General features: G+C 39.2%; 1 protein-coding gene across 2 annotated transcripts in view; it reads right to left on the bottom strand.

Moving 5' to 3' along the window:
- The window catches only part of kat6a (K(lysine) acetyltransferase 6A), a 74,135-nt gene that overhangs the window by 36,721 nt on the left and 10,160 nt on the right, over positions 1-27,254 (bottom strand). For both annotated transcript variants that reach the window (XM_061730353.1, XM_061730354.1), the window contains exon 3: positions 3,150-3,258. In XM_061730353.1, coding sequence (XP_061586337.1) covers positions 3,150-3,258 — 109 coding nt within the window. The remainder of the gene's footprint in view (positions 1-3,149; positions 3,259-27,254) is intronic.

Raw genomic sequence — 27,254 nt, 5'->3', positions numbered from 1 at the left:
TTCTTTCTTTCTTTCTTTCTTTCTTTCAGACTCATATATTCCTTCCTTCCTTTCCGGGAGATGACAAATTCTTTCCGTGGGGAATTGTTTTGACGGTTTATCGTGAACGGTAAAATATCACCCATTCCTACTAGAAATCCAATAAAACTAAACCTTCAAAGGAAATGATCGTGCTGGAGGTTTTCTGACTATATAGGACTACATCATTAAAATGCACGAGATTAAATTTGACAGGGGGATTCTGGACAGCAGAAATGTGCCGCCTTTACCAGAACAAAAGAGTCAGTATTTGAATCCAACTGACAAATAAATCAGAGCCTCTCGTGGAAAATTGTTTCTGTGATCAATGTTTCACCGAGCGACAGGTTATTTTACATAACTGATGCAGTGAGGAGCATCTCATTCTTTAAACAATCGTGTTTAGAGGAGGCACACAGGGCTGCTGTCACGATGAAAAGGAAAAACAATATCTTTCTCCGTTTCAGAAGGGCCTGCCTTAAAGCCAACAAACAGCTAAGAAAACTGTTGGAACTAGAAAAACTGGGTTGAAAATGCCCAACCCATTATTGAAACTGGTAGGAGACAGTTGGTGAAATATAATCCAAGAAAATTAATAGTAGATGTCACGGAAATGTTTAATAATGAAAGAAAGAGCAGGTCCACATGCAGAGGTGGGTAGTTACGAGTTACATTTACTCCGTTACATTTACTTGAGTAAGTTTTGGGACATTTTGTACTTTTAGGAGTAGTTTTGAATCACTATACCTTTTACTTTTACTTGAGTAGATTTGTGAAGGAGAAACTGTTCCTCTTCCTCCGCTACATTAGGCTACGTTGAGCTGTTACTTTTCTTTTATACCTTTTATCCACGTACGCGTCAATCTCATGACATCACTGGGTGATTCTTTGGGAAAAATGTTAGTTTTTGCATGTTTTGTCACATTTACACAGACTCAAACACACAGAGTTTCTATGAGTTCATGTTTGTTCTAGTTCTGGTTAAAAAAGAAAAGTACAAAGGCTGGAAATTTTGTACTACTTGCTTAATTTATTTTTCATTCTGTTATTTTATTATTTATTAAAGTACTTGAATTTGCTTTAAGATTATTTTAATTTAAGCTATTTTTTATTATTTTAATTTATTATTTTATTGATTTAATTATCCTGAAGATGATTATTTTGTACTTTTGTCTGTTTGAATGGTGGCGGCGGTAATTTTATTTTAATGTTATTTTAGTTTTTTTTTATTCACTTAGTTGTTTTTTTATTATTATTATTTTTAATTTATGTTATTTGTGAAAGGGGCAGATCAGATAAGATTCTTCTTCTTTCTGCTCCCTTTTCATTCACAAGTTAGGAACATTTGTATTTGTATTGAATTGTTTTGTTTTTTTGAATGAAATAAAGAATAAAATGAAAAAAAAAGAAATGCAATGGTTGTGTTAAAAAAATAAATCAGACGTTACTCAACAGTTACTCAGTATTTTTTTCACCAAGTACTTTTTTACTTTTACTCAAGTAATTATTTGGATGACTACTTTTTACTTCTACTTGAGTCATATTATTCTGAAGTAACAGTACTTTTACTTGAGTACAATTTTTGGCTACTCTACCCACCTCTACCCACGTGTTGAAAACTAAGAGGTAGTTTGACTAAAGAGCCGTCTAAATGACATTAAAAAAAACAAATTGTACAGTGGAGCCAAAGGAAAATGTCATGGTTTGATTAGTCAAATGAGTATTGTTCCAGCGCGGTGTGGAGGAGACGGTGAGCTGATAGACACATCGGCATGTCGGGGTGGTTTTATGACCTGGGATTGCCTCAGTCCGCCAGGTTCAGCAGATTAACAGGGTTTTTTTCCAGCAATATATGCACACCGTGGCTGGTGCGACTTTGATAAGTCAAGGTGGAAGTGTTAGCTACGGTGCAACCACTCAAGCTGATGACCTTGCGGTTACACATACGGAAATGGGTAGAGGGAAAGTGAACAATTCAGTGGAGAGGTGAAGTGACGCCTGAAGAGAACGGAGCTCAAGTGTATACACTTAACAGATGCAAGAGAAAAAAACCCACACACATAATGAAACTAATCCAGTTTCTACGTGTGCTTTCAAATGTCTTACACTGCAAGTGGCTTTATCTAGATAATGTTAAAATGGAAAGACGGCGTTTGTTTTATCCAATTACATAACCAAATCTCTGACTGAGCTGGTGAAAAGGTTACATTTATTTAAAAAAAATAATAATCAGATCCCAATTGATCATGTACTAACACTCATCGCTAGGGCTGGGGATCGATTCAAATGTCAAGAATAGGATTCGATTCCGATTCTTAATATTCAGAATCGATTATCATGATCCGATTCGATATTGATTTGGCTTAGTGTTATTTAAAATGTTTTTTGAGCTGTTGCCTGAATTATATGTGTTGGATGTTTTTGTTTATGTTCTTGTATTGACCAGACTAACCGGAAGTTACTGTAAAATAACTGGTGAAATAATAATTTCACAATAATTATTGTGAAATAACTAAGAAATAAATAACTCAAACAGGCCTTTCAATATCCATTTAAAGTGCAAAAAAGAAAGAAATTGCAACAGTTCATGCAGTAAACAAATCATTTTAGCTTATCTAATTTATTCTGTCACCACACACACATATTGCCATGAAGCACCTGCATTTTTCAGAAGTGTCATGACAAACTGTGTGTCCGACTACTGAGATTAAAGTTCACCTGGCGAAAATGATGAGGGGAGAAAAAAAAAAAAAAAAAAAAAAAAAAAAAAAATCGATCTTTAGACATAAGAATCGATTTTTAGGAATTAATATGAGAATCGATTTAGAATCGGAAAATCAATTTTTTCAACACAGGCCTAGTTCTGATATAACTGTTTTCAGAAACATTGTGTGGGGCAGAATTATCAAAACAGATCCAGGGCAGCAAACAGAGGTAAAAAAAAAAAACAAAAAAAAAACATGGCACTAGTTCTTCTCGTATCCAACAAAACATTCCTTTTTTGGGCATAAAACAAAAAAATACCAAAAGTTGTAATGTAATGATGAAAAAAATAAAATAAAATCGATCTTTAGACATATGAATCGATTTAGACTCGGAAAATCGATCTTTTCCAACACAGGCCTACTCACCGCTATTGCCACAGTCGGCGCAGGAGATGAGCTCCTCCGGCTTCTTATCGCGATTTTGCTCCTTGGTCCCCAAACAGAAGCTGCAGATGGGGATGGGCTCGGCCACCGACTGCAGGGAGGACAGAGGAGAGAAAGTGGAGACTGTCAGTCAACTTAACAGCTTCATTGTACGAACAAACACAACAAAGAGGCCTTGTGTGTCCTGCCACAGTGAGTGACTGCTGCCGTGTACATTAACAAGCCGACAGCGAGCTGGAAATCACACCGACACCACAGAGCGCGTCTATGTGTGAACTGAGTTTAGGGTAATGAGGAGTTTAGGGTCGTCTGTGATGAGCGAGCTTGTATAATTTATGTGGCATTTGATCGTGTTAGAGGACGCCGGCGTGTGTCAATGTCTGTGCAGTTTGATCACCGGGAGTACCAGGTCCTCCGGTAAACCGGTTGGTTCATTCCACAGCAGCGTGTCCCTTTTTAACACCTGCTCTTGAAACATGCCGTCAGACTGGTATTGGTGGCGGTTTGTCAGCAATTTACAATCTACACTAAATACTAGGGATGGGCGGTATGGACCAAAAAATGTATCACGATAATTTCTGGCATTTATCCCCATAACGATAAAAATGATGATAAAAAAAAATACCAATTCAACTCCATCTTTGTATAACTAACTATAAATCTATCACCACATTCAGTCTTTGGAGCCCCCAAAACAAAAAGATACTAAATACTACTAAACTACACCAATTAAATTAATAAAAAACAATTAAAAGAGTCCACTTGTACTGCAAAACTGGAATGACTAAGATCCGTTTGTTACACAAAAACCTCATCAACGGGAATTTATCCTTCCTTCCTTCCTTTCTTTCTTTCAGGCTCATTTCCTTCCTTCCTTCCTTCCTTCCTTCCTTTCAGGCTCCCTTCCTTCCTTCCTTCCTTCCTTCCTTCCTTCCTTCCTTCCTTCCTTTCTTTCAGGCTCCCTTCCTTCCTTCCTTCCTTCCTTCCTTTCAGGCTCCCTTCCTTCCTTCCTTCCTTCCTTCCTTCCTTCCTTTCTTTCAGGCTCCCTTCCTTCCTTCCTTCCTTCCTTCCTTTCTTCCTTCCTTCCTTCCTTCCTTTCTTTCAGGCTCCCTTCCTTCCTTCCTTCCTTTCTTTCAGGCTCCCTTCCTTCCTTCCTTCCTTTCTTTCAGGCTCCCTTCCTTCCTTCCTTCCTTTCTTTCAGGCTCCCTTCCTTCCTTCCTTCCTTTCTTTCAGGCTCCCTTCCTTCCTTCCTTCCTTTCTTTCAGGCTCCCTTCCTTCCTTTCTTTCAGGCTCCCTTCCTTCCTTCCTTCCTTCCTTTCTTTCAGGCTCCCTTCCTTCCTTCCTTCCTTCCTTTCTTTCAGGCTCCCTTCCTTCCTTCCTTTCTTTCAGGCTCCCTTCCTTCCTTTCTTCCAGGCTCCCTCTCTCCCTTCCATCCTTCCTCCCTTCCTCCCTTCATCTTTACACAAAAACATCATCAACAGGAATTTATCATTTTTACCGTGAGATACAAATTCTTACCGTGGGGGATTTTTTTTAAATATCACCCATTCCTACTAAATACATAGACTGTCTATTGATACGTAGACTCACACTCATAAAAAAGCAACATAAAAAGGAAAACCCTAGCCAGGTTTTATGTCCAAGAAAAACAAAAGTGAGGGTGATACCTAGCGGCCGTCATATATCTAAAAAAAAGGAGAAATGTGTCCAAAAAAGCTGCAAAACCACATCCCTTAAGCAGTACATGTGAAGTTAACACAGACACAAACAAAAGAGAGGAGGGAAATGGGACTGTCCTTCAAAGTTTCTGGATCCTGAAGGCCTGAGGGAAGGTGGTGGCTTATTTCTACCGTGTACTACACCAGTGGTACCAACCTTTTCTGCACCGCGGACTAGGGATGGGCGGTATGGACTAAAAAAATTTATCACGATAATTTCTGGCATTTATCCCGATAACGATAAAAATTACGATAAAAAAATACCAATTCAACTCCACCTTTGTAACTATAAATCTATCACCACATTCAGTCTTTGGAGCCCCCAAAACACTGCTCTAAAAGAATACTAAATGCTACTAAACTACACCAATTAAATTGAATTAATAAAAACCAATTAAATTAGTACACCTGTACTGCAAAACTGTAATGACTTAAATGAAACAAGTTTGAAATGTAAGAACAGTTTCACAGGGATTAAAGCAAAAAAAATATTTTTGACTGAAAAAATGTTTTCATGCCAGTTCATATTCCCGCTGCACCACACTATAAGAATGGCCCTTTTTCTGCCGTGCAGTCGCTTCCCAAAGGTTTCAAGCAAAAAAGTGAAATGCTGTATTAGCCCTTCTGTTTTCTAATACAGCATTTAAGGTGTAATAAGACTTTAACCAACACTATTTAAATACTCGAGACCAATAGCATTTTATAGGAGGAAGGTGTTTTTGAGCAGTTTTATTATTGTTAGTTTGCTTTTAATTTATGGTCCACATCAATTGGTGCAGTACTCTCATTAAAGCCTTAGGCCTGTTCTCCTAGATCTGAGTCAACCTGGTAAACTGCACTTCTTCATCCAGTTGACCAGCTCCTCTGATGTCACTGCATTTGGCAAGGCTTTGGCCAAGGTGATGAAACATCCTGGACTGTTTCATGGACAATCAGTGATGGTGTTAGTGCAGACAAAGAGATGATGTTATTGTTGAGAGGGAGGTTTTATGAAATCACATCGCGTCAACACCCCCGTGGGCCTTCGCAATGCTTTGTTTTAATTAAACAGTGAGATTCTCCTGGTCCGCACCAGTTCTAAGTTTAGCTGCTAGACGCCAGCCGAGGTGACTAGGGTCGCCACCCGTCCCTTGAAATACGGAATTGTTACGTAGTTGGGAATTAAAAGCTGCGTTCCGTATTGAACCAATACGGACATATATTATGCTCTAATTTATTGACGTATAATATACAGGTGAAGGTCGGAAAAGTTGAATATATCGCAAAACTTCATTTGTAGTAAATTCAACTAAAGGTGAAACAAATATATTATTTCCCACTGCATTTAAAGTAAGATACTTCAAGCCTTTATTTGTTATCATTTTGGTGATTATGGCTCAGGTTATGAAAACCCCAAATAAAAAAAATCGCAAAAAATTTGAATATTTTATGAAATCAATAAACAATTCAACCATCAAAATTATAACAAATAAAGGTTTAACATGTGTTGCTTTGTATGTATTGAGACTATGTAAGATATTAGTTTCACCTTTTAAATTTAAATTTAAAATTTAAACCATATTCTAATTTTCCGACCTTCACCTGTAGGTTATATTCTACATCTGGGCTGATGTGGACAAGCATAGCATAGGAGGTTCAGTGGTATGGTTGTCTGTCTGTACAGTCGTGCAAATCCAATGCTATTAAGGCACTTTAAACTTTAAATCAAAGCATTTAGTTTTTTCATATAAAATAAATACATTTCTATGCAGTTTAGAAGTTTTGGGGATGTTCCTTTTTTTGTCATCTGCGCTGCTGAAATCAGGCGTTCCTTATTTTTATTTCTGAAAGGTGGCAAGTGGCAACCCTAGAGGGGACCCGCCGGGGGCCCGCGCGAACGGGTCCCCGGCGGGCACCGCAGCGGGGGAGATCCGCGAGAAGGGCCCGGCGCGCGTCCAGAGCCGCCGCCGCCGCCATCCGCCGTACCCGATCCCCCCCACCGGTCCGCCTTCCGCGCGGCGCCGGACACCGCCCCGCATGAAAGACCCCCGCCCGACGACGCGCGAACGCCGCCGGACAGAGGCCCCCCGCGAGGCGGGCCGGACAACCGCGCCTCCGGCGGCGGGGAGAGGAGGGCGACAGGGCGACTGCTCCCCCAGCCGCGGCTCGAGCCCAGCCCCGCTTCGCACCCCAGCCCGACCGACCCAGCCCTTAGAGCCAATCCTAAATTACGGATCTGATTTGCCGACTTCCCTTACTGATCCAACACCGCCTCCTCTGCTCTGATTGGCTAATCCAAGGCTCTGGCAGTTTTATTGGTTTACAACAGTGTCAGTTTAATGCCTAACATGATTTCATTGGATAGTCTAACTATACCACAACAAAACTCACATGCAAAGGTTTTTTTTTTTTTTTTTTTCCTCTCATTTTCCAATTGACGGAAATCCGTCCAGAGACGGAGAACTTTAATCCCTGGTTTCAACATTTATTCAAACTTTATGGCTTAAACAGTTGGATAACGGTGCAAACAGCAAAAGTACCTTGTCCTTCAAGTTTTCCTAGCTTATAAAATCCCAAAGTAGGGCTGGGCGATTTTGGGCAAAAATAAAATCCCGATTTTTTTCTCTGAAAACCTGATTTTCGATTTCGATTTTTTTTTGGTAAAACTACAAAAGACAATGGAATAAATTGTTTCAAATATTTTATCTTTATTTTTAAAGAAAAATAGCAAACAAATGTCCCTATTGGGAATGAAGTGCAATTGAAAGATACTGTTAATCCTCCTTGAGTTTAGTAAAGTGACAACATTTACAATTTTCTTGACCAAACAAAGATGACTAGACGAGCTCTGTCTGTAATGCAGCCAGCTGCAAAAAAGGAAAATCGATTTTCCTTTTTTTAACATCGATTGTGATTAATAAATCCGATTTAGATATAAAATCAATTAATCGCACAGCCCTATCACAAAGTAGAAAAAAATACAACCTGATAAATAAAGAAACAGGACAAATGAATAAAAGTTCACTGAAAATAAAACCCTATCAGTGATAACCTCTTCTAATATAAATAAAATGTGCAAATTAACCTGTGGTTGGAACATGCCACAACTTAGATACTATTGCAATTTTTTTTTGCAATAGTCAAACGTTAAATCAAAATGTAACAACCATTTCCTTCTGTTTTTGCAGACTCTGCACATAATAGATGTTTGCTCCTCGTCTCTCTTTTTAAATCCAAACCAGTTCCAGATAACGGAGCTGGAGCCTCGTTTAACAACGAGCTCCTCACTCTCAGATCCGCCTTCCGCCATGTTTGTTACACAAAAACATCATCAACGGGAATTTATCGTTTTTACCGCGAGATGACAAATTCTTACCGTGGGGAATTTTTTTGACGGTATATCGTGAACGGTAAAATATCCCCCATTCCTACCGCGGACCGGTTTAATGTCCGGCAATATTTTCACGGCCCAATCTAAAAGGGGTAGTTTATAAAAACTAAATAAAATTACAAGATCGGCATTAAAAACTGTGGTATTTTCTCTATAGTAGTAATAATAATAATAAATAATAATAAAACATCATTTTTGAAAAAATTAAATAATGGAAATTGTAAATTACCTTTAATATGGGTATTTCTATAAATGTGTTTTTATGTTTGTTTTCTCATTAACGTTATTTAAAGCCAGGCTTTTATTTTATTTGTTATATATTAAGGAGACCGATATTTAGTGCTTTTATTTTGAAGGCGTCTCGCCGAGACCTCGTAAACATCCGGCGCTTCTGACTTTAACGGTAAAAGTTAAACGGCAGTAGAAAGTGTGTCTGAAAGACTAAACGAGTGTCGGGAGTGAAAAGTGGAGCCTAACTGACACAAAAAGCACCTGCTGATGAGGATTTGTTTTCTTTGCAAATGTTATGCCGTATTTATGTATATATTAGGGCTGGGCGATATGGACCAAAAGTCATACCTCGATATTTTCTAGCTGAATGGCGATACTCCATATATAGTCAGTCAGTTTTAATACAAAGCCTCGTGCCAAATGTCACACAGGTTCCTTTATTAACAGAGGTCTACACAATATCAAAATTTATAACACAAATGAAATAAAAATAAACTGCCTGCATATATAGAATAAAAATGCTTCTTGAATAAAATAAAACAAATATCCCTTTCCTGCATAACAATTAAATTAAAATACACTGTGCAATTAATACAATGTAGACAGTAACAGGCAGACTTTCCCACTGAGGTTGACAGTTGTGCAAATAAAACATTTGTGCAAATCTCAAATAAAACATTCAAGTCAATTTGTCACAAAATAAGCTTTATAAAAATCATTAAAAAAAAAAAATCTTTAAAAAAAAAAAAAAATCAATTTAAACGATATTGTCTCATACCATATCGCGTTTGAAAATATATCGATATATATTAAAATCTCGATATATCGCCCAGCCCTAGTACATATTGAGTTTGGTTGCCATGGTTACTCATGTATTGCGGATAACGGGAGCCGAGCGAGCAGCTGCATCGGTCTGTATTAAAGTTAATTGAAACTTATATAAATGTAGATAGACATAGATTTATTTTATTCCTTTATAGCTCTTACGGTGTGCTTTTTATTATTTTACCTCCTTTTCTCATAATTTTATTTACTGTACAATTATGTCTTGCTGCTTTTAATGTCGATGTAAAGCACCTTGAATCACCTTGTGTTGAATTGTGCTATATAAATAAACTTGCCTTGCCTTTGCAGTGTATTTACATCCAAGGAATAAAAACATTGTGAACCATCAGTTTGAGAGTCGTCCATCATCAGCCGGGGATTCTACAGAAATTATTTTTTCTCTCCCACTGTACTACACCACAAATGGGTGTTACTTTGCTTATGTGTATAAGTCAACTGACCTGAGCTGCTACCTATCTGAGCCAAGTAAATCATGCGTCTGTGTATTGGGTATATAATCTATGGCACAAATGTGGACTATCCAAACGGCCCGGGACACCACAAGATCCTGAGCTGCTTTTTAAAATATTCTGTGGTAAGATTTCAGTGAGTTGAAACAAGAAAAGCACCAAGCAGAAGAACACTCAGGACATTATTAAACTGAGCATCTGCACGAGATGAAGCAATGACGACTGTCACTTGGATGAGCTACACAGCCCCGTGGATGCAACAGAAATGACATTGCTTACAACATCTGTTGTACAACTGCTTCGTCAAGCTCAGCATCGTGGCAGAGCAACAAAGAGAAAAGGCCAGCGCTGAAAACATGACATCTGGGTTTGGAGAAATCTGAAACAAAGCAAAGGAAGCTACTGGTACCGTCTGAAGACACGGGAAACGGAGCTTGTGATTTTTCCAAACTCTTTTTTTTAGATCAGAATCACACAATGATAATTGGCTTGGCTTCTTTGCCACTAAGAGCCAAGGATTCCGGCTGCTGCACCCTCGGGTGGGGAACCAAACAGCAGACAGGAAAGATGGCTTAATATAAATCCAAAACTTACATTATCTTTAACTGGACAAGTTAGAATCCCGGCTTCAGTCCAACACAAAACTCTCAAAGCTCCAACGGCATCAACTCACTCAAATGTATCATTACATGAAATGTAGCTTTTCATATCCATGCCTAGTTTGGATTTATCTACAAAAGATCTGTTTCAACTTGAAACCCATATTATTGTGTTCAATATCAGGCCCAATTATTTCACTACTTCTTTAAAGTGGTGGCACAAAATAATAATCAAAACATACTGTGGCAGAAAAATAAGATCAAACTGACTGACCTTTGAGGTCATTATTATCAGGGATAATTCTTTTCTATGATAAGAAAAAATATAATTTTTTTTTAGATTATTTCAACTAATTGTTGATTTTGCTTCTCAAACTCATTTGAGTTTGCAGACTATAGATCCTACTAGGGCTGAACAATTAATTGCATTTGCGATAATATCGCGATGTGATAAAACGAGATTTTCTAATCGCAAAGGCTGCGATTTGACCAGTCACGTGATCTGGTCACGTTGCCGGCAGCGGAAAAAAGTCAACAGTGCCGCGTGTCCGCCTGTAACCTATCTACCATGGCCTCAGTGTTAGTGCTCGGCCAGGCGGGGCGTTATAAATACCGTAATTTCGCGACCATAAGGCGCCCTTTTTTTTTTTTTTTTTTTTTTTAAATGTGCCGGTCGCCTTATGAAACGGTGCGCCATATCTATGCTTTGGGTGAAGCCCCGGGGGAGCTGCGGACGTGAAGGAGACCATCCACAGACAAGGGGAAAGGGGGGGTGTGTGAAGCACCCGTGGTCTGCGGACGTGAATGACACCAGCCACAGACGTTAAAGGGGGAAGGTGGGGGGTGTGAAGCACCCATGGTTTGCGGACGTGATTGAGGGGGAAGGACCGCTGCAACCCGACTTCCAGGTTCCCAAAGCGGGATCAGATCAAATTCTCCTGGTTCCCACCCGCTTTAGGAGCAGGGATTTCAGGGGTCTGTCCCAGGTCGGACCAACTTCACCCTGCGAGATTTTCAGGCAAATCTGTCGGTTTGATCTCCGGTAAACGAGATGCAGAGGATGCGCTCAGGAGCCGCCAGGCTCCCGCCGCGGGTTTGCCGGGCCAGGGCGCACCATCCCCGGGGCAGATCCGGCCGAAAGGCCGCTGGTCTTTCCCCGGGAGCCCTTGCTCACATACAGGTGGGTGGCTTCGGTCCCAGCCGGTCCGAACAGGTCACATTCCCGGTTAAAGCCGCTGTGACGCGCGCTGCTGCAACCCGACTTCCAGGTTCCCGAAGCTGGATCAGATCAAATTCTCCTGGTTCCCACCCGCTTTAGGAGCAGGGATTTCAGGGGTCTGTCCCAGGTCGGACCAACTTCACCCTGCGAGATTTTCAGGCAAATCTGTCGGTTTGATCTCCGGTAAACGAGATGCAGAGGATGCGCTCAGGAGCCGCCAGGCACCCGCCGCGGGTTTGCCGGGCCAGGGCGCACCATCCCCGGGGCAGATCCGGCCGAAAGGCCGCTGGTCTTTCCCCGGGAGCCCTTGCTCACATACAGGTGGGTGGCTTCGGTCCCAGCCGGTCCGAACAGGTCACATTCCCGGTTAAAGCCATTGTGACGCGCGCTGCTGCAACCCGACTTCCAGGTTCCCGAAGCTGGATCAGATCAAATTCTCCTGGTTCCCACCCGCTTTAGGAGCAGGGATTTCAGGGGTCTGTCCCAGGTCGGACCAACTTCACCCTGCGAGATTTTCAGGCAAATCTGTCGGTTTGATCTCCGGTAAACGAGATGCAGAGGATGCGCTCAGGAGCCGCCAGGCTCCCGCCGCGGGTTTGCCGGGCCAGGGCGCACCATCCCCGGGGCAGATCCGGCCGAAAGGCCGCTGGTCTTTCTCCGGGAGCCCTTGCTCACATACAGGTGGGTGGCTTCGGTCCCAGCCGGTCCGAACAGGTCACATTCCCGGTTAAAGCCGCTGTGACGCGCGCTGCTCCACCCCGCTGGGGAGAGACGGGCTCTGCGCAGTGGAGGATCCGCACAACGGGGTATGAAAAGTTTATTTACTGTTGTGCAGAAAGTGTCTGACACCGAGGAAATTCGGACTGGCGCAGCTGAATTAGCGGAGCTCTTTAATGCAGAAACAGAGGTTTTGCTCCCGCTCTATTTTTTAAATAAGCGCTTGTGTGCTTGTGTGTGCGTTCTGCATGTGTGTGCGTTCTGCAGCGGGTGTGTGTGTTTTCCGGCCGGCGTGTTTTGCGGCACGCGTGTGTGCAGCTCTGCTCTGTAGACTGCGCCTTTTGGGTCGGTGCGCCATATGTATGTTTTAAATCTAAAAATGACACACAAAAATGAGGGTGCGCCTTTCCACACGGTGCGCCGAATGGTCGCGAAATTACGGTATATGGGCTTTATAAATGTATTAAATATATGAGCGCGGAGTCGGCGAGGAGCTGTGCGCGGCGCCGAGCACGAGCCGGGCGCACAGTGAGTCGCGCTGTGAAACTGATTTATGGTTCCGCATTAAATCGACGCAGAGCCTACGCCGGAGGTCATGTGGCGACGCGCGCCGTACGGTGCGCGTATAGTGTACCCTACGGCGTAGGCTCTGCGTTGGTGTAACGCGGAACCATAAATCAGCCTTAAGGTGCGGGTATGGTTCTGCGTCACACACACGCAGAGCACACGGCGCACCCGTGACGCCGTCACGAATCGTTCAGACTTCTCCGTCTCTCCATTTGGTCGCGGTGCAGTACCCCCCGCGGCCACTAGTTAGCGATCTTTTTCTGAATGGTTTATCCGACTTTTTCCGGTCACAGTAAATCAAAGAAATAAGGACAACTATTGTGCAAAAAACAAAAACAAAAAAAATCACACATAAACGAAGAAAAAAGCCCTGGAAGTTCACTACTGCTTCAAACCGGAAACCGGAAATGCTTCGCTTTCAAACGAACCAATCACAGCCCTCTCGGTCTGCGTGTGGTCGGCGTCTCCTCGACGCGTAGTTACAATTTTCAGGAGGTGCACGTCACTGACGGCGCATGTGACGGCGTGTCCTCTGCGTGTACAAAAACCACACGCCGTAGACACGGCGTCGTTTTGACACAGAAGCATAATTCAGCCTTTAAACCACCTGCAGCCCGACAGCTCATCAGGAGGAGAAGTTAAAGAGCGGGGCTGCGAGTTGTTCATTGCTGGTTCGTTTTGTTAACTCTGTGAGCTTTGTTGGTTTGTTTGTTAGTTTGCTGGTGGTTTTTTTTTCCTCTCTGTGATTTTTGAGTTATTTATGAAGAGGTTCTGAGTTCCCTGTGAGGAATGTTTTTTTTTGCTCCCTGTGGGAGTTTTTCTGTGTTTTTATATTAAACTACGCCTCGTTTTGGCTAAAGTTTAACCCGGTTTGGTGTCGTGCGATTGGGTTCAGAGAGAACGACCCATAACACTCGTGTGTACAGACGTGGGTAAAGCCACAGATTTGTTTTCTTTATTGTTGTAATCTTTGCTTTAAATAAATCTGGCATTGTTTATTATAAAACATAAGGATTTATTGCTTGTGTAGTTGAAAAATACATGAGAACAGGACCTTGAAAAAATAATTGCATATTAAATCGCAACGCAAAATATTGAGGAAAAAAATCGCAATTAGATTATTTTCAAAAATCGTTCAGCCCTAGATCCTACCTACAACGCAGGTGAAGTGCAACGTAAACCTTTCAATTCTAAAGGCATCAGGATGTTTTAAAAAAGTATTTAAAATAGGTTAATAGAAGAGCATCCCTTGAACGACACCAGTTCTGCTTCATGTACTTTTTTTCCCCACTAGACAGAGAAACTTACTTTATCACTTGTGAACCTAACGTGTTTCCTTGCTCCCTTTCCCTGCTACTTTACAATGGATGGAAAATGTTTCCTGTGTGGCCTTTGGTTCTGCAAATCGTCCTTATTCGTACACCATTAGTATCTAACCTCACAGCCCAACCGTTATTAGACTTTTGATGGTATCTGATGTTTCTTGTACTTTATTTTCCGCACTACAAAGCGCACTCAAAATCCTTAAAAACCAGCAGTGCGCCCTATAATCAGGTGCGCCTTAGGTATGAATTTTGTGGTGCTTACTGACCTCTAACCAATTTAATGTGCTACACTGACTGCGCTCAGAAATAGTGCAGTTTTAGTGCAACTTTGGGAAGTGAGAAGCCGCTCAGCTTGATTGATGGTCGGACCCTTGAGCCGACACATTAACGTCGGCTCTTGGTTGTTTACGGGCTGCAACGTCAGACAACATTAGATAACTAATTATGTAGCGCTAGCAAGCAACCGTCCAACATCTAGGCAAAGCTTACTATAACTTAAAAAGAAAACTCCCGCACACTTTCTTCTCACCGTACTCGTGTTTATTAGGCCAACGTTTCGGTCACAGACCTTTTTTAAGGCATCAAAACATGCCGTAAACACGAGCACGGTGAGAAGAAGGTCAGCGGGAGTTTTCTTTTTAAATTTGGCGGTAGCTTTCCTCCTCTGACGCACCTTTCTGCAAAAAGTTTTCTACTTCAGCTTAATCCCATTTTTCAATCAATTATAATCAAATGTTGGTATAAAACATTAGCTATTGTGATTGAGTTGAATAAAGTTCGACTTACCAGACTGTTTTGTTTCGCTTTATATATGTTTTATCATGTGCCTTACAACTATATATATATATATATATATATATATATATATATATACACACATACATACATACACATGACTGTCTCAGAAAATTAGAATATTGTGATAAAGTCCTTTATTTTCTGTAATGCAAAAATGTCATTCATTCTGGATTCATTACAAATCAACTGAAATATTGCAAGCCTTTTATTATTGTAATATTTCTGATCATGGCTTACAGTTTAAGAAAACTCAATTATCTCAAAAAATTAGAATATTCTGGGAATCTTAATCTTAAACTGTAAACCATAATCAACAATACTAAAATAATAAAAGGCTTGCAATATTTCAGTTGATTTGTAATGAATCCAGAATGTATGACATTTGTTTTTTTTTTTTTTTTTTTTTTTTTTTTTAAATTGCATTACAGAAAATAAAGAACTGTATCACAATATTCTAATTTTCTGAGACAGTCCTGTATGTATATGTGTATATAGCGCCTTATATATGAAAATAGAACCGTTCATTGATATAGCACCTTATAATGCAGCGGGAAAAAAGTACTGTATGTATCCATGTGATACTAAACTAAAAATGCAAAACTCTCAAATGTCCATAGACATTAACCTGGCTACCCATCCTAACTTTCCTCTGATACAAAGAATTAGTCTGATTCTTCTGGATTCAACTTTGATTTAAAAGGAAAGTATTCCAATAGATGCAGAAGAAACTGCCCCAGGACCCTGTAGATCCACGGTGCTATTATATTAAACATTCTGCATCCACGGTGGTTGTTTTGGACGCTCCTGTACGCGTCACTTCCTTTAATCCACGCCTGCCCTGAGACGACTGGTTTGGCGCCTTATGTATCCGTGGAAAAGGCTGTCAATGGAAGAAATACCAGACTCTTTTCAGGAGACCGCTTCCGCTAAGTGAATGAGTTTCGCTGGCCAGGCCGGAGCACACATGGCTACTTACTATGAAACCTCTTGTTAGCAGCCAAAGACGACTGAACAATAAAAGCCACGTTTTCAGATGCTTCCCTTGTGACTCATTCAGTGTAATAATATTCACATTTTAGAACCCTGTGTTCCCTGGGAGCAGCATTGTCAAGGGCTTTAACATAATCAAAGCGTGTGCAAAGTGAGTAATGCATAGGCTTCATTCAAAAACAGCACCATTATATTCATTAACATCACGTTTTTTTTCTCGCAGCACAACAGTGTAAACACATGAAGCTGCAGAGAGCCAGGTATACAGCGTGTCCTGGCGGGGAGGAGGACAGGGACAACGGCTTGATTTATTGGGTTCATTTCCTTCTGACTCAGACTGTTTTCAACACCCCCTGCATCCCCTTACCCAGCCGGCACAACGCAGCGCCTGAGAGAGGAGGAAGAAAGGAGGAACAACAAGGAAACAACGAGAGTCAAGGGTAGGAAGAGGTAAACACAGAGGGGAGGGTGGCAGAGAAGGAGAGGTGAGAGAGACAGAGAAGCAGAAGGGTGCAGAAAAAAGAAGATCGAGGTTTGGCGCTGGAGAAATGCACAAGGACAGATTTCTCTCTTTTTATTTTTCACAATTTTCTGTCATACGGTAAAAGGCAAGACAAGGCGTAAAATGATGATAAAATGAAAGTGGGAGCCTGTACAGGATGCTTATATTAAAAATAAATTAATTACCACTAATTCTCCATATTATTCAAATGCATTATTTAAAAAATAACTCACTAATATCAAGCTTAAAAAAAAGCATAGCTACTGTTTAATGTGCTGAACGAACCGATAAAGTTACTGATGAGAAATGTAAGGCAGTGACAAGAAGGGAGAAAAAGGGAAGTGTGAAAAAAGGCAGAGCAAGGACAAAAATAACAATCCAGAGGGCAGAACAGAGAAGGAGATGGAAAACATAAAGAGAGAGAAAATCTGCAGCAGCAGTCTGCTGAGCAGCCTGCGTGGAACCAACACCTCAATCATTCCTGACGCTTAACCCTTTCCCCGCTGGAGGAGGTCAGCTACTCCCACTTGTACTGGGGAGCTCTTGAGTAAACACGAGCTGGAAGCGAGTGAGCGTCGTGCCGCCTTTCATGCACACACTCTGCACATAGACCCGGGCTACATTGAGGCATCAGTTACTCGCTGCCACTGTAAATTAATCCCCAGCAGATACTTAAAAAAAGAAAAGCTAATCCTCCTTCTGAGACGGGGATATTGGAACTGCAAAACACAATCCACACATGCCTCCTGAGAGCAGTTCTCCCTCGCAGTTTCCGTCTTTTCTACCTCAGCCTGCGCTGGCTGCCAGGACCATTGTAACACTACAGCCTCGCTCTAGAAATCTCTAACGCCGACTGACTTAACTGTCATGGCCGCTGCGTTTCACTTGAGGTGTACAGTACATGCGGCATGCCAGCATGTAAATGTTTTGCCATCATTCTTTTTTTTCCCCCAAAATGTTGAGATATTCAACTAAATTCTTGTTGCTGCACTGAGTGGGAAGCCTTTAACTAAGCTTCAATTGCATCTACTGTAAGCTAATGGGTTTCAGTAGAAGTATACACCAGGGGTGTCCAACTCATTTTGCGTGGCGGGCCGGATTTGACCAATTTTTTTCTCGCGGGCCGCACGCTCAAAATAACAAAAACGGTGCGAAATTTTTTTTTTCTAATTCTTTTTTTTTTTTTTTCACTTTTGTTATCTAATCCAATATCAGTTTAGTTAATTTTAAAGGAAATATGCACTTTTTTTTACACTCTAATTATGTAAGTTACTTTTAATATCATTTTACAAAGATAAAAAGAAACATGTTTTTTTTATATTTTTCTTTTTTATAGGAAATTTAATTAAAGGCAAAATCTTTCTTATTACATCCGAGTGTGTTTCTTTGTGATTTAGAGATTTTTCCAGTACAATTAAGTGTATTTATTTTTAAAAATTGGCGCAGATATTTACGCCAGTGTGCCGAAAAAGTCAGCACTTCTCTTTTAACTGTTTTACTTTGTCACACACGAAAAAAAAAAAATTCAAATTTTTTTTTTTCACTATTGTTATCTAATCTAATATCAGTTTAGTTAATTTTAAAGGAAATATGCACTTTGTTTACATTCTAATTATGTAAGATACTTTTAATATCATTTTACAAAGATAAACAGAAACAAGTATGTTTTTTTATATTTTGCTTTTTTTATAGGAAACTTAATTAAAAGCTAAATCTTTCTTATTACATCCGAGTGCGTTTCTTTGTGATTTAGAGATTTTTCCAGTACAATTAAGTGTATTTATTTTTCAAAATTGGCGCAGATATTTACGCCAGTGTGCCGAAAAAGTCAGCACTTCTCTTTTAACTGTTTTACTTTGTCACTATTCTCGTATTCAAAACTGAAATTCACTGAAATAAAATCGGCAAATGCATTCTAGAAAACTAAAAAAATGTCGAAAACTGCTCTTTGTGGAATAACGATGGATTTGTAGAAGAAATATATTATCGGATATGCTGCGATTCATGGCAATTATTTATGCCTTCCTTTTTAGTAAATTAACAGTTCATTTTTTTGCGTTGGAAACTTCTCGCGGGCCGCATGAAAACCTCTCGCGGGCCGCACATTTGACACCCCTGGTATACACCCAAAACACAAAAAAAAGCGACAGCTTTAAACTTCTTAGTCAGACACACCTGACTCATCTACCTCTGTTTTATGGATCATAAAATCCACGTCATAGTTCAACATACACCTTATAGCCTCAACCAGTTTTGTTAAGTCTTTGGTTCTTAAATAATTCGATGAATCCTTGAGGCCTATGTTGCATTATATGAAGACTGTTATTTGCATACACGCCAAGTTATAGAGAACCAAAAGGAAGGGTGAGACGGGAGAAGGCACACAATGGAGGAAGGACAAAAGGAGAAGGAAGAAAGGGAAAATGAAAGGCACAAGGAGAAAAGAGAACGGGAAAAACATTGATGCCGTCCTTGTAACCTCTCAAGTCAAGGATGTCATTAACATGGTCGCCCAATCCTCCCCCCCGAACTGCACTTCCCTTATGGCCACCCCCCCAAACTCTAACACAAACTCATTGATCACTATTGTGGGGCATGCCAAATTAGCAGACAACTAGTGATGCAACGAATGTTCGGTAACCGAAATTGTCGAAAATAGCAAAAAAAACACTTTCCGTGTTCGGTGAAATAAGTGGGGGGAAAAAAACGAACAATTAATAACGGCATGTTTAGATGACGCAAAAGAAGTGGATAAAACAAAATACATAAAAAGAAAATCAATCCCTTTCCCATATTAATACTTGTATCGGAAAAGGGAGTGATATTTTCTTTTTCTTTATTTTGTTTTATCCACTTCTTTTTCACTTTTTTTACAATGCACTTTAATTTTTTTGTTTTAAGGCTTATGTTACAATTTTTCAGCCGTCAGTTATAGGCCTAATGTAAGCGCAAAGATGGCCAAAAAAATTATTTTGCCATTTATTTATTTTAAGTTATTGTGCTTTGTTGGTATAAGGTCTGCTGGAATATTATTTAGTCGTTTATTTTTTGTTTGTTTCTTAATTATTAAATTGTACTCTATTGTTTTTCATATATCCGATAATTTTTCTTTTATTCTTTTTCTGGTGTAAATTCTTTGTAATTTTCCTTTAATTTCTATCATCTATAGATTTCTAACTGCTCATTTGTATATTTTGTTTTTATAAGTATGATATCAAATTTTATGTTAACTATACGTGGAGGCACCTGATAAGCTCTCTTGAGTTTTCACCTCTTCCTGCACTTTAATTTGTAAAGTTGGTCATTTTATTTGTGTAATGTTTAACTGTGCAAATTAAAAAAAAATTAAAAAATTTAAAAAATGCTGGGAAATGTTCAGTTGTTCATGTTCAATAAATATTTTTACCTTGTAACTTTGTAAAAGATTTTTTTCTTTGAAAAGCATGCTTAAAGCACATTTATTTGACATATGCATTGGTGAAAAAATTGGCAAAATAAATGGAAAAACTGCAAAGAACCATGTTTGGTTCAGTTATTCGGTATTCGGCCAAGTGTTTATTATAATTTTCGGTTTCGGCCACAATTTTCTTTTCGGTGCATCACTACAGACAACATACCAACACACTAGGGCTGTGCGATTAATCGATTTTAAATCTAAATCGGATTTATTAATCAAGACGATGTTAAAAAAAGGAAAATCGGAAAATCGATTTTCCTTTTTTGCAGCTGGCTGCATTGCAGACAGAGCTCGTCTAGTCATCTTTGTTTGGTCAAGAAAATTGTAAATGTTGTCACTTTACTAAACTCAAAGAGGATTTACAGTATCTTTCAATTGCACTTCATTCCCAATAGGGAAATTTGTTTGCTATTTTTCTTTAAAAATAAAGATAAAATATTTGAAACAATTTATTCCATTGTCTTTTGTAGTTTTACCAAATAAAATCGAAATCGAAAATCGGGTTTTCAGAGAGAAAAAAAAAAAAAAAAAAATCGGGATTTTATTTTTGTCCAAAATCGCCCAGCCCTACAACACACATGCATTTGTTCAAAATTAATCTAATGATAATATAATTATTATTATATTATTATAATATAATGATAATCAGCAGTTATGGCCTCAACACACACCTGGAAGTGACATCGTTCCATTTAAACACCTGCATATCCTTCAGACGTCAGAAAAAACAGTAAATGTAACATGTTACGTCATGAAACTCATACGGCGCCACCGAATAGGTAATGACTTAAAAATAGCCTATCTTTGTCTGCAGAAGACAGCATTATGCCAGCTTGCACACTGCCCACTTCCATTATGCACTCCCTCCATAAAAAAAAAAAAAAAAGGGTTAGCCAGTGTGCACAAAGTTGAATCACAGCATCAAACGAAGCAGAGGTTGGGCTTCAGCCATAAATGCCACAGCTGCTCAACACATTGGCTGTACTTGCAGGGTGGTGAGGTTAGCCATACACAAGCCCCGTCACATTCACTGCTGGATCAGTGCAAGGTAACTGCTCCCTCCTGGGTCATAACGCCGCTGCTAAGGCTGATTCTATAGACTTTGGGACATAGTTTCCCCCCAGAGGTTCTTTCATTGCTTGCAGGGTCATATTAAAAGATCCTCACTGATGACAACAACTCATGGTCAATGCTGTGGCTCTACACCGTTATACCACTGCAATTATAGAAACACGGCCTATCATACACTTAGCCTTTAGCAATCATGTCAGAAACGGTGTTCAATAATGTCTCACAACTTTGATCACTATATACTACATGTTATTTGGATCCATTGTACCTGGCCGTCTGGACCTGAAGTAGCCCCATGAGAAGTTGTCAAGGTGAAAGGTTAGAGAAACAGTCCAAGCAACGAGAAAGCTGTACAGGACTGTCTCAGAAAATTAGAATATTGTGATAAAGTTCTTTATTTTCTGTAATGCAATTTAAAAAAAACTAAAATGTCATACATTCTGGATTCATTACAAATCAACTGAATTATTGCAAGCCCTTTATTATTTTAATATTGCTGATTATGGCTTACAGTTTAAGATTAAGATTCCCAGAATATTCTAATTTTTTGAGATAGGATATTTGAGTTTTTCTTAAGCTGTAAATCTAATTGTTGGATTCCTCAATTTGACAATTTTTATTGTATTTATTTTTCTTTGCAAGCTCAATTTATTTCTTGTAGCATTGACATTTTTTAAAGTTTGAAAATGTGTTACAGGACTGTCTGTAGAATATTATATTATTATATATTAGAATATTGTGATTTTCTGTAATGCAATTACAAAAACAAAAATGTCATACATTCTGGATTCATTACAAATCAACTGAAATATTGCAAGCCTTTTATTATTTTAATATTGCTGATCATGGTTTACAGCTTAAGAAAACTCAAATATCTTATCTCAAAAAATTAGAATATTCTGGGAATCTTAATTTTAAACTGTAAGCCATAATCAGCAATATTAAAATAATAAAAGGCTTGCAATATTTCAGTTGATTTGTAATGAATCCAGAATGTATGACATTTTTGTTTTGGTAATTGCATTACAGAAAATCACAATATTCTAATATATAATATATATAATAACATAATATTCTACAGACAGTCCTGTAACACATTTTCAAACTTTAAAAAATGTCAATGCTACAAGAAATAAATTGAGCTTGCAAAGAAAAATAAATACAATAAAAATTGTCAAATTGAGGAATGCAACAATTAGGCTTGTGGTAACAACTACGTCTAAGAAGTTAAAAGCCATTCTTTAACGTAAAGTGACGGCACCAGTCAACCGAGCTCAGACTTCTTGCAGAATAACATCAATGCTTCACATGGGGGCGGAAAGCAAGAGGAAGTTTTAGTTTCCACAAGTTTTGCTCCTTGAAGATGTACGACTGCAAAATCTGAAATTCAAGAAATACTAAAAGGAGAAACTTTCCATGACAATGAATTAAATCATTTCCCACCATTCTTGTTCTGCAGCATCATCGCTGACAAGTTGAAATGCACTGATTGGATTTCAACATTTCCTAATCTCCTGACCACCCGCGCACAGGCACAGATCTCATCTCTCAGAACACTAACTTTACCTACAATGGAAGATAAAGCAGCAGGTAGATTCATAGCATTGAGCATGTTGAGCAAGATGATACCGAACATACTCAGTCAAGTGCCAAGTTGTTTGTTTTTCCCCGTTTTGTTTAATCTGTGTATGGATGGATGAGTCGTCTAGAGTTGTTGAGATCTGAAACTGGATTTATAGTCTACTTTAATATGACTTTTTAATCCTGAAAAGAGATTGTTCTCCACCCTTAGCTTCTGATATAACAGAAATAAACATTAAGCGAGATATCTATATCATCATCATCATCAGAGAGCTCATCCCACTAGACCAATTGCATGCACAAGCCAATATGATGGCACATTAATTTTCATTTGCAAAATTATGTTGAAACTGCCTTTTTTTTTTAAACCTTACTTGACTCGGCTGATCTCTGATGTAGTTAAAGCAAAACAAACAAAGTACTTTAGGTGATCTTTAATGATGCATTCAGAAATGTACCCCAAGTAGCATCTAGGGCTGGGCGATATATCGAGATTTTAATATATATCGATATATTTTCAAACGCGATATGGTACGAGACAATATCGTTTATATCGGGAAAAAAATAAATAAAAAATTAGTATTTTTTTTTTATGATTTTGATATAGCTTATTTTGTGACAAATTGACTTGAATGTTTTATTTGACATTTGCACAAATGTTTTGTTATTTGCACAACTGTCAACCTCAAGGGAAAAGTCTGCCTGTTACTGTCTACATTGTATTAATTGCAGTGTATTTTAGTTTAATTGTTATGCAGGAAAGGGATATTTGTTTTATTTTATTCAAGAAGTATTTTTATTCTATATATGCAGGCAGTTTATTTTTATTTCATTTGTTTTATACATTTTGATATTGTGCAGACCTCTGTTAATAAAAGGAACCTGTGTGACATTTGGCACGAGGCTTTGTATTAAAACTGACTGTTTTTTTAAGGGTTTGCCTCAGAAAAAATGAAGCTAACAGAGATGCTAACAGAGATGCTAACAGAGATGCTATGCTATAATGCTTTGAGGGAAACCCCAATTATGGCACAGAAAAAATATCGATATATAAAGTATCGCCATTCAGCTAGAAAATATCGAGATATGACTTTTGGTCCATATCGCCCAGCCCTAGTACCAACATGGACAAGTGCAAGTAATACTTTGGCGAGTCGTAATGTTCCCACATTTTATGTACAGATGTTTTAGACATTGGATACCTGATGTCAGTGATTTGACATAAAGTCTCTTGTTTGTAAAAGTGCTGGAATAGATGCATTCTGTGAATTGCATGTATTTTATTTATTGTTGACCTGAAGAGTATGAAATAAATGTTAACATCTATGCGCAACTGACATTTGTGCTCATTCAGACAATGACACATTCAGTTGCTGCTAAATTGCTACCAGATTAATAGATTAGGCCTGTGTTGAAAAAAATCGATTTTCTGATTCTAAATCGATTCTCATATTAATTCCTAAAAATCGATTTGTATATCTAAAGATCGATTTAAAAAAAAAAATATATATTAAAAAAAAAAATGTATTACATTTTTTTTTTTCATCATTACATTTTTGCCTGGTGAACTTTAATCCCAGTAGTTTTGAAAACTCCTGAACTAAATTAACTTTTCTTTAGAGAAAATGCTGGACATTTCAGCTTAAATTTCTAAATGTTATATTAGTTCAATGAAGTTCATATTATCTATATTTACTATAGTTTATCGGACACGGTTTGTCATGAAATACCTGAAAAATGCCGGGTGCTTCATGGCAAGCTGTGTGTCTGGTGACAGAATAAATCAAACAAGCTAAAATAATTTGTTTACTGCTTGAGCAATTTCTTTCTTTTTTTGCACTTTAAATGGATATTGAAATGCCTATTTTAGTTATTTATTTCTTAGTTATTTCACAATAATTATTGTGAAATTATTATTTCAATAGTTATTTTACAGTCATATAATCCAGGCAACACTAACCCAAATCAATATCGGATCGAATCAAATGGTGATATAGATTCTGAATCTTCAGAATCGAAACCCAGCTCTATAATAAAACGCATTGCATGTCTAAAAGAGTTGACATTTTTGTCTTAAACCGCTACAAACCAGGCTGAAGGGAAGAAAAGCTAGAGACAGGTGTTGAAACTCACATGCAGCAGCACTGTGACTACAACCAAAGGAAATATTATATAATAGATATAGCATACAGCCAATCCTGTTAAGAGCTCTGTAGGACATTTCGGGGGGAAATCACTACAACAAAAACACACAAAAGTGTGAGCGTGTTGTTTGTAGGTAATTTTTTTCACACGTCCTCGCAGTGACACCGGCCGATTAAATCGAGAACTCTGGTTCACCCCGCTCCAGCTGTTGAGTAGGGGCAACCGCGGGGCAAAGACGACTGCTTTTAACTATTATGATGAGATGAACATACACACACACATACACACACACAAATAGACAAAAAAGCCTCTGTTAAGCCCATCCCGTCTAATGGCCATAGCTCCATAATACTAACAGGCGCTCAGGGAAGCAATGAGGTTTGCCATCTATACATCCATGACCCCTAGTTGACTTCGCTCACCCATTTACCTCCCCCGTCATGACCTGGCCATGGCACCCTGTTATGGGAAAGAGGGGGAGACATGGAGCCAGAAATAGGGTCTCTTTTGAACAGAGCGTCCTAATGCAACCATCAGCATGTCGAGTACACAAATCCCCCAGCAAATCGGGGTCAAAGCTAATGCTTAGCCATTTGTTTTGATTCTTCCCACACTTGTGCCTTCAGTCACCCACTCTCTCTTGCCCTTTTTTTTTTAAAGATTTGTTTGGGCTCTAGTGGCCCTTTATTCAAGTTGTAGACAGAAAGGGGGTAGAGAGAGAGAATGGGGACGAAACGCAGCAAACGTGCACAGGCCGGGATTCGAACCTGCGACCGCTGCAGGAGGACTGTAGCCTCAGTATATGAGCCACTTGCTTAACACACTGCGCCAAATCATAACTATTAGCAACCTTGCAGGGCAACTAAGCAACACTGGAACACGAGCAATTGGGAAATTGACTAAAGTGACTACGTGTACATGCAGTCAAAATTCAGGTTTTTCCTAATATTCCGGTTACTGAAACATTCTGAATATTCCATTTACATGGTAATTAATCATTCAGGATATCTGGATCAAACCAGCGACGCGCGGAGAACGTCATGACGCAATTCCCGTCATTTCCGCTTCTTCTTCCTGTATCCAAATCCAAAACAAATGCTGCTTCGCGCAACTTTTCGCTCACCTTCTTGTAAATCTGGCTATCTCTGTACTTTCTACCGTCTACAAATGCCAAAATGTTCATATCCTTCATTACATTTATGAAGTGATTAGTCTCCTCCTGGTCTTGCGTTTCTTCGTGTTTATAAGAACTTCCTGGACTCAAAAGACCAGGATTCCTTGTGAACAGAGCATGTGCAGAAAACAAATTAATGTTCCCTTTGATGGGGATATTCTGTTTGGCGTTTACATGACCAAATATTCTGGTTAGAAAAGGAGTAACCCAGGGGTCATATTCAGGTTTTTAAAAACCAGAATATGAGCAAATTCAGGTTATTCAAAGGGGTTATTGGTGTTTACATGGCCGTGCAAATTCGGGTTATTGCCAATATTCAGGTTTTAAAAGGGTTATTTATGCATGGAAACGTATTCAGTAATTCTGCATGAAAGGAAGAGGTGAGACATAAACACCAATTGTGTTACCACCAAGTAACACACATCACAAGGACGCACACCATACCCAGATGACTGAGCAGCAACATGGTCACTTCCTCTGAAGAAACAGACTGAGGTACATATGAGGTATATGATAAAAAACAAGAATGAACTAAAACAGGACTGTGGGAATGCCATACACAAATGTCATATCTTTGCTGCAGCAGCAATTTTGTTCTCGTCTTATCAAGCTTTGCTAAGAAATACCAAAACCTCACCAAATCTTCGAGACCAATGGCCAATTTTCTTGCTATAAAGAGCTGGCACTCTTGGCCCTATTATCTTGCATGAAGATCCACTTGCCTTAAAACATTTGTGGAATAATTTACGTAATAAGAGCTTGACGGTGCATCATGAATGAACATTCAAAATCTTTGTTCATACAACAGAAATCAAGAAAGCTGAGGAAAGGACGGCACAGATACTTTAGTTCCCAGAGCTGGTTCCTGCAGCTGAAGCGAAACTTCTTGGAATTTTTCACATAATCGGCGAGGAAGTTGGTCTCTGTTTGTCTTAATAGGTGGACCGTCTGCAGCCAAGCAGGTAACTGTGTTAGCAGACCCCATGTGACGTGCAGCTTGCTCTCCAAGTAATCCTACTCTGCGTGCACATGAACGTCTGTAAGCATCTTTAACAGAAACCCCTAAGGCTCATACCTCAGCACCCTGACCCCCCCGTCCATGGGACTCAGACAAAGCTTTAAACTGGTGCAAAACAGTTGTAAGAACTGGCCTAATGTTCTCCAGTTCGGAGGAAAATACAAAACATATGACCCACAGAAAGGGGAGCTTGGGAAGCAGGTAGTGCTGTGAAGTTAGAGAGAACTATGAACACAAGCTCAATTCTAGTTTATAACCTTCTTGAAAAAGTAACAGGTCTGAAATTAAAAATTGGTTCAACTACATTACA

The sequence above is a fragment of the Cololabis saira genome, chromosome 9 (assembly GCF_033807715.1).
Source record: "Cololabis saira isolate AMF1-May2022 chromosome 9, fColSai1.1, whole genome shotgun sequence".
NCBI lineage: Eukaryota > Metazoa > Chordata > Actinopteri > Beloniformes > Belonidae > Cololabis > Cololabis saira.
The sequence above is the reverse complement of the archived record's forward strand: the minus strand, read 5'-3'. Positions and strand labels throughout refer to the sequence as shown.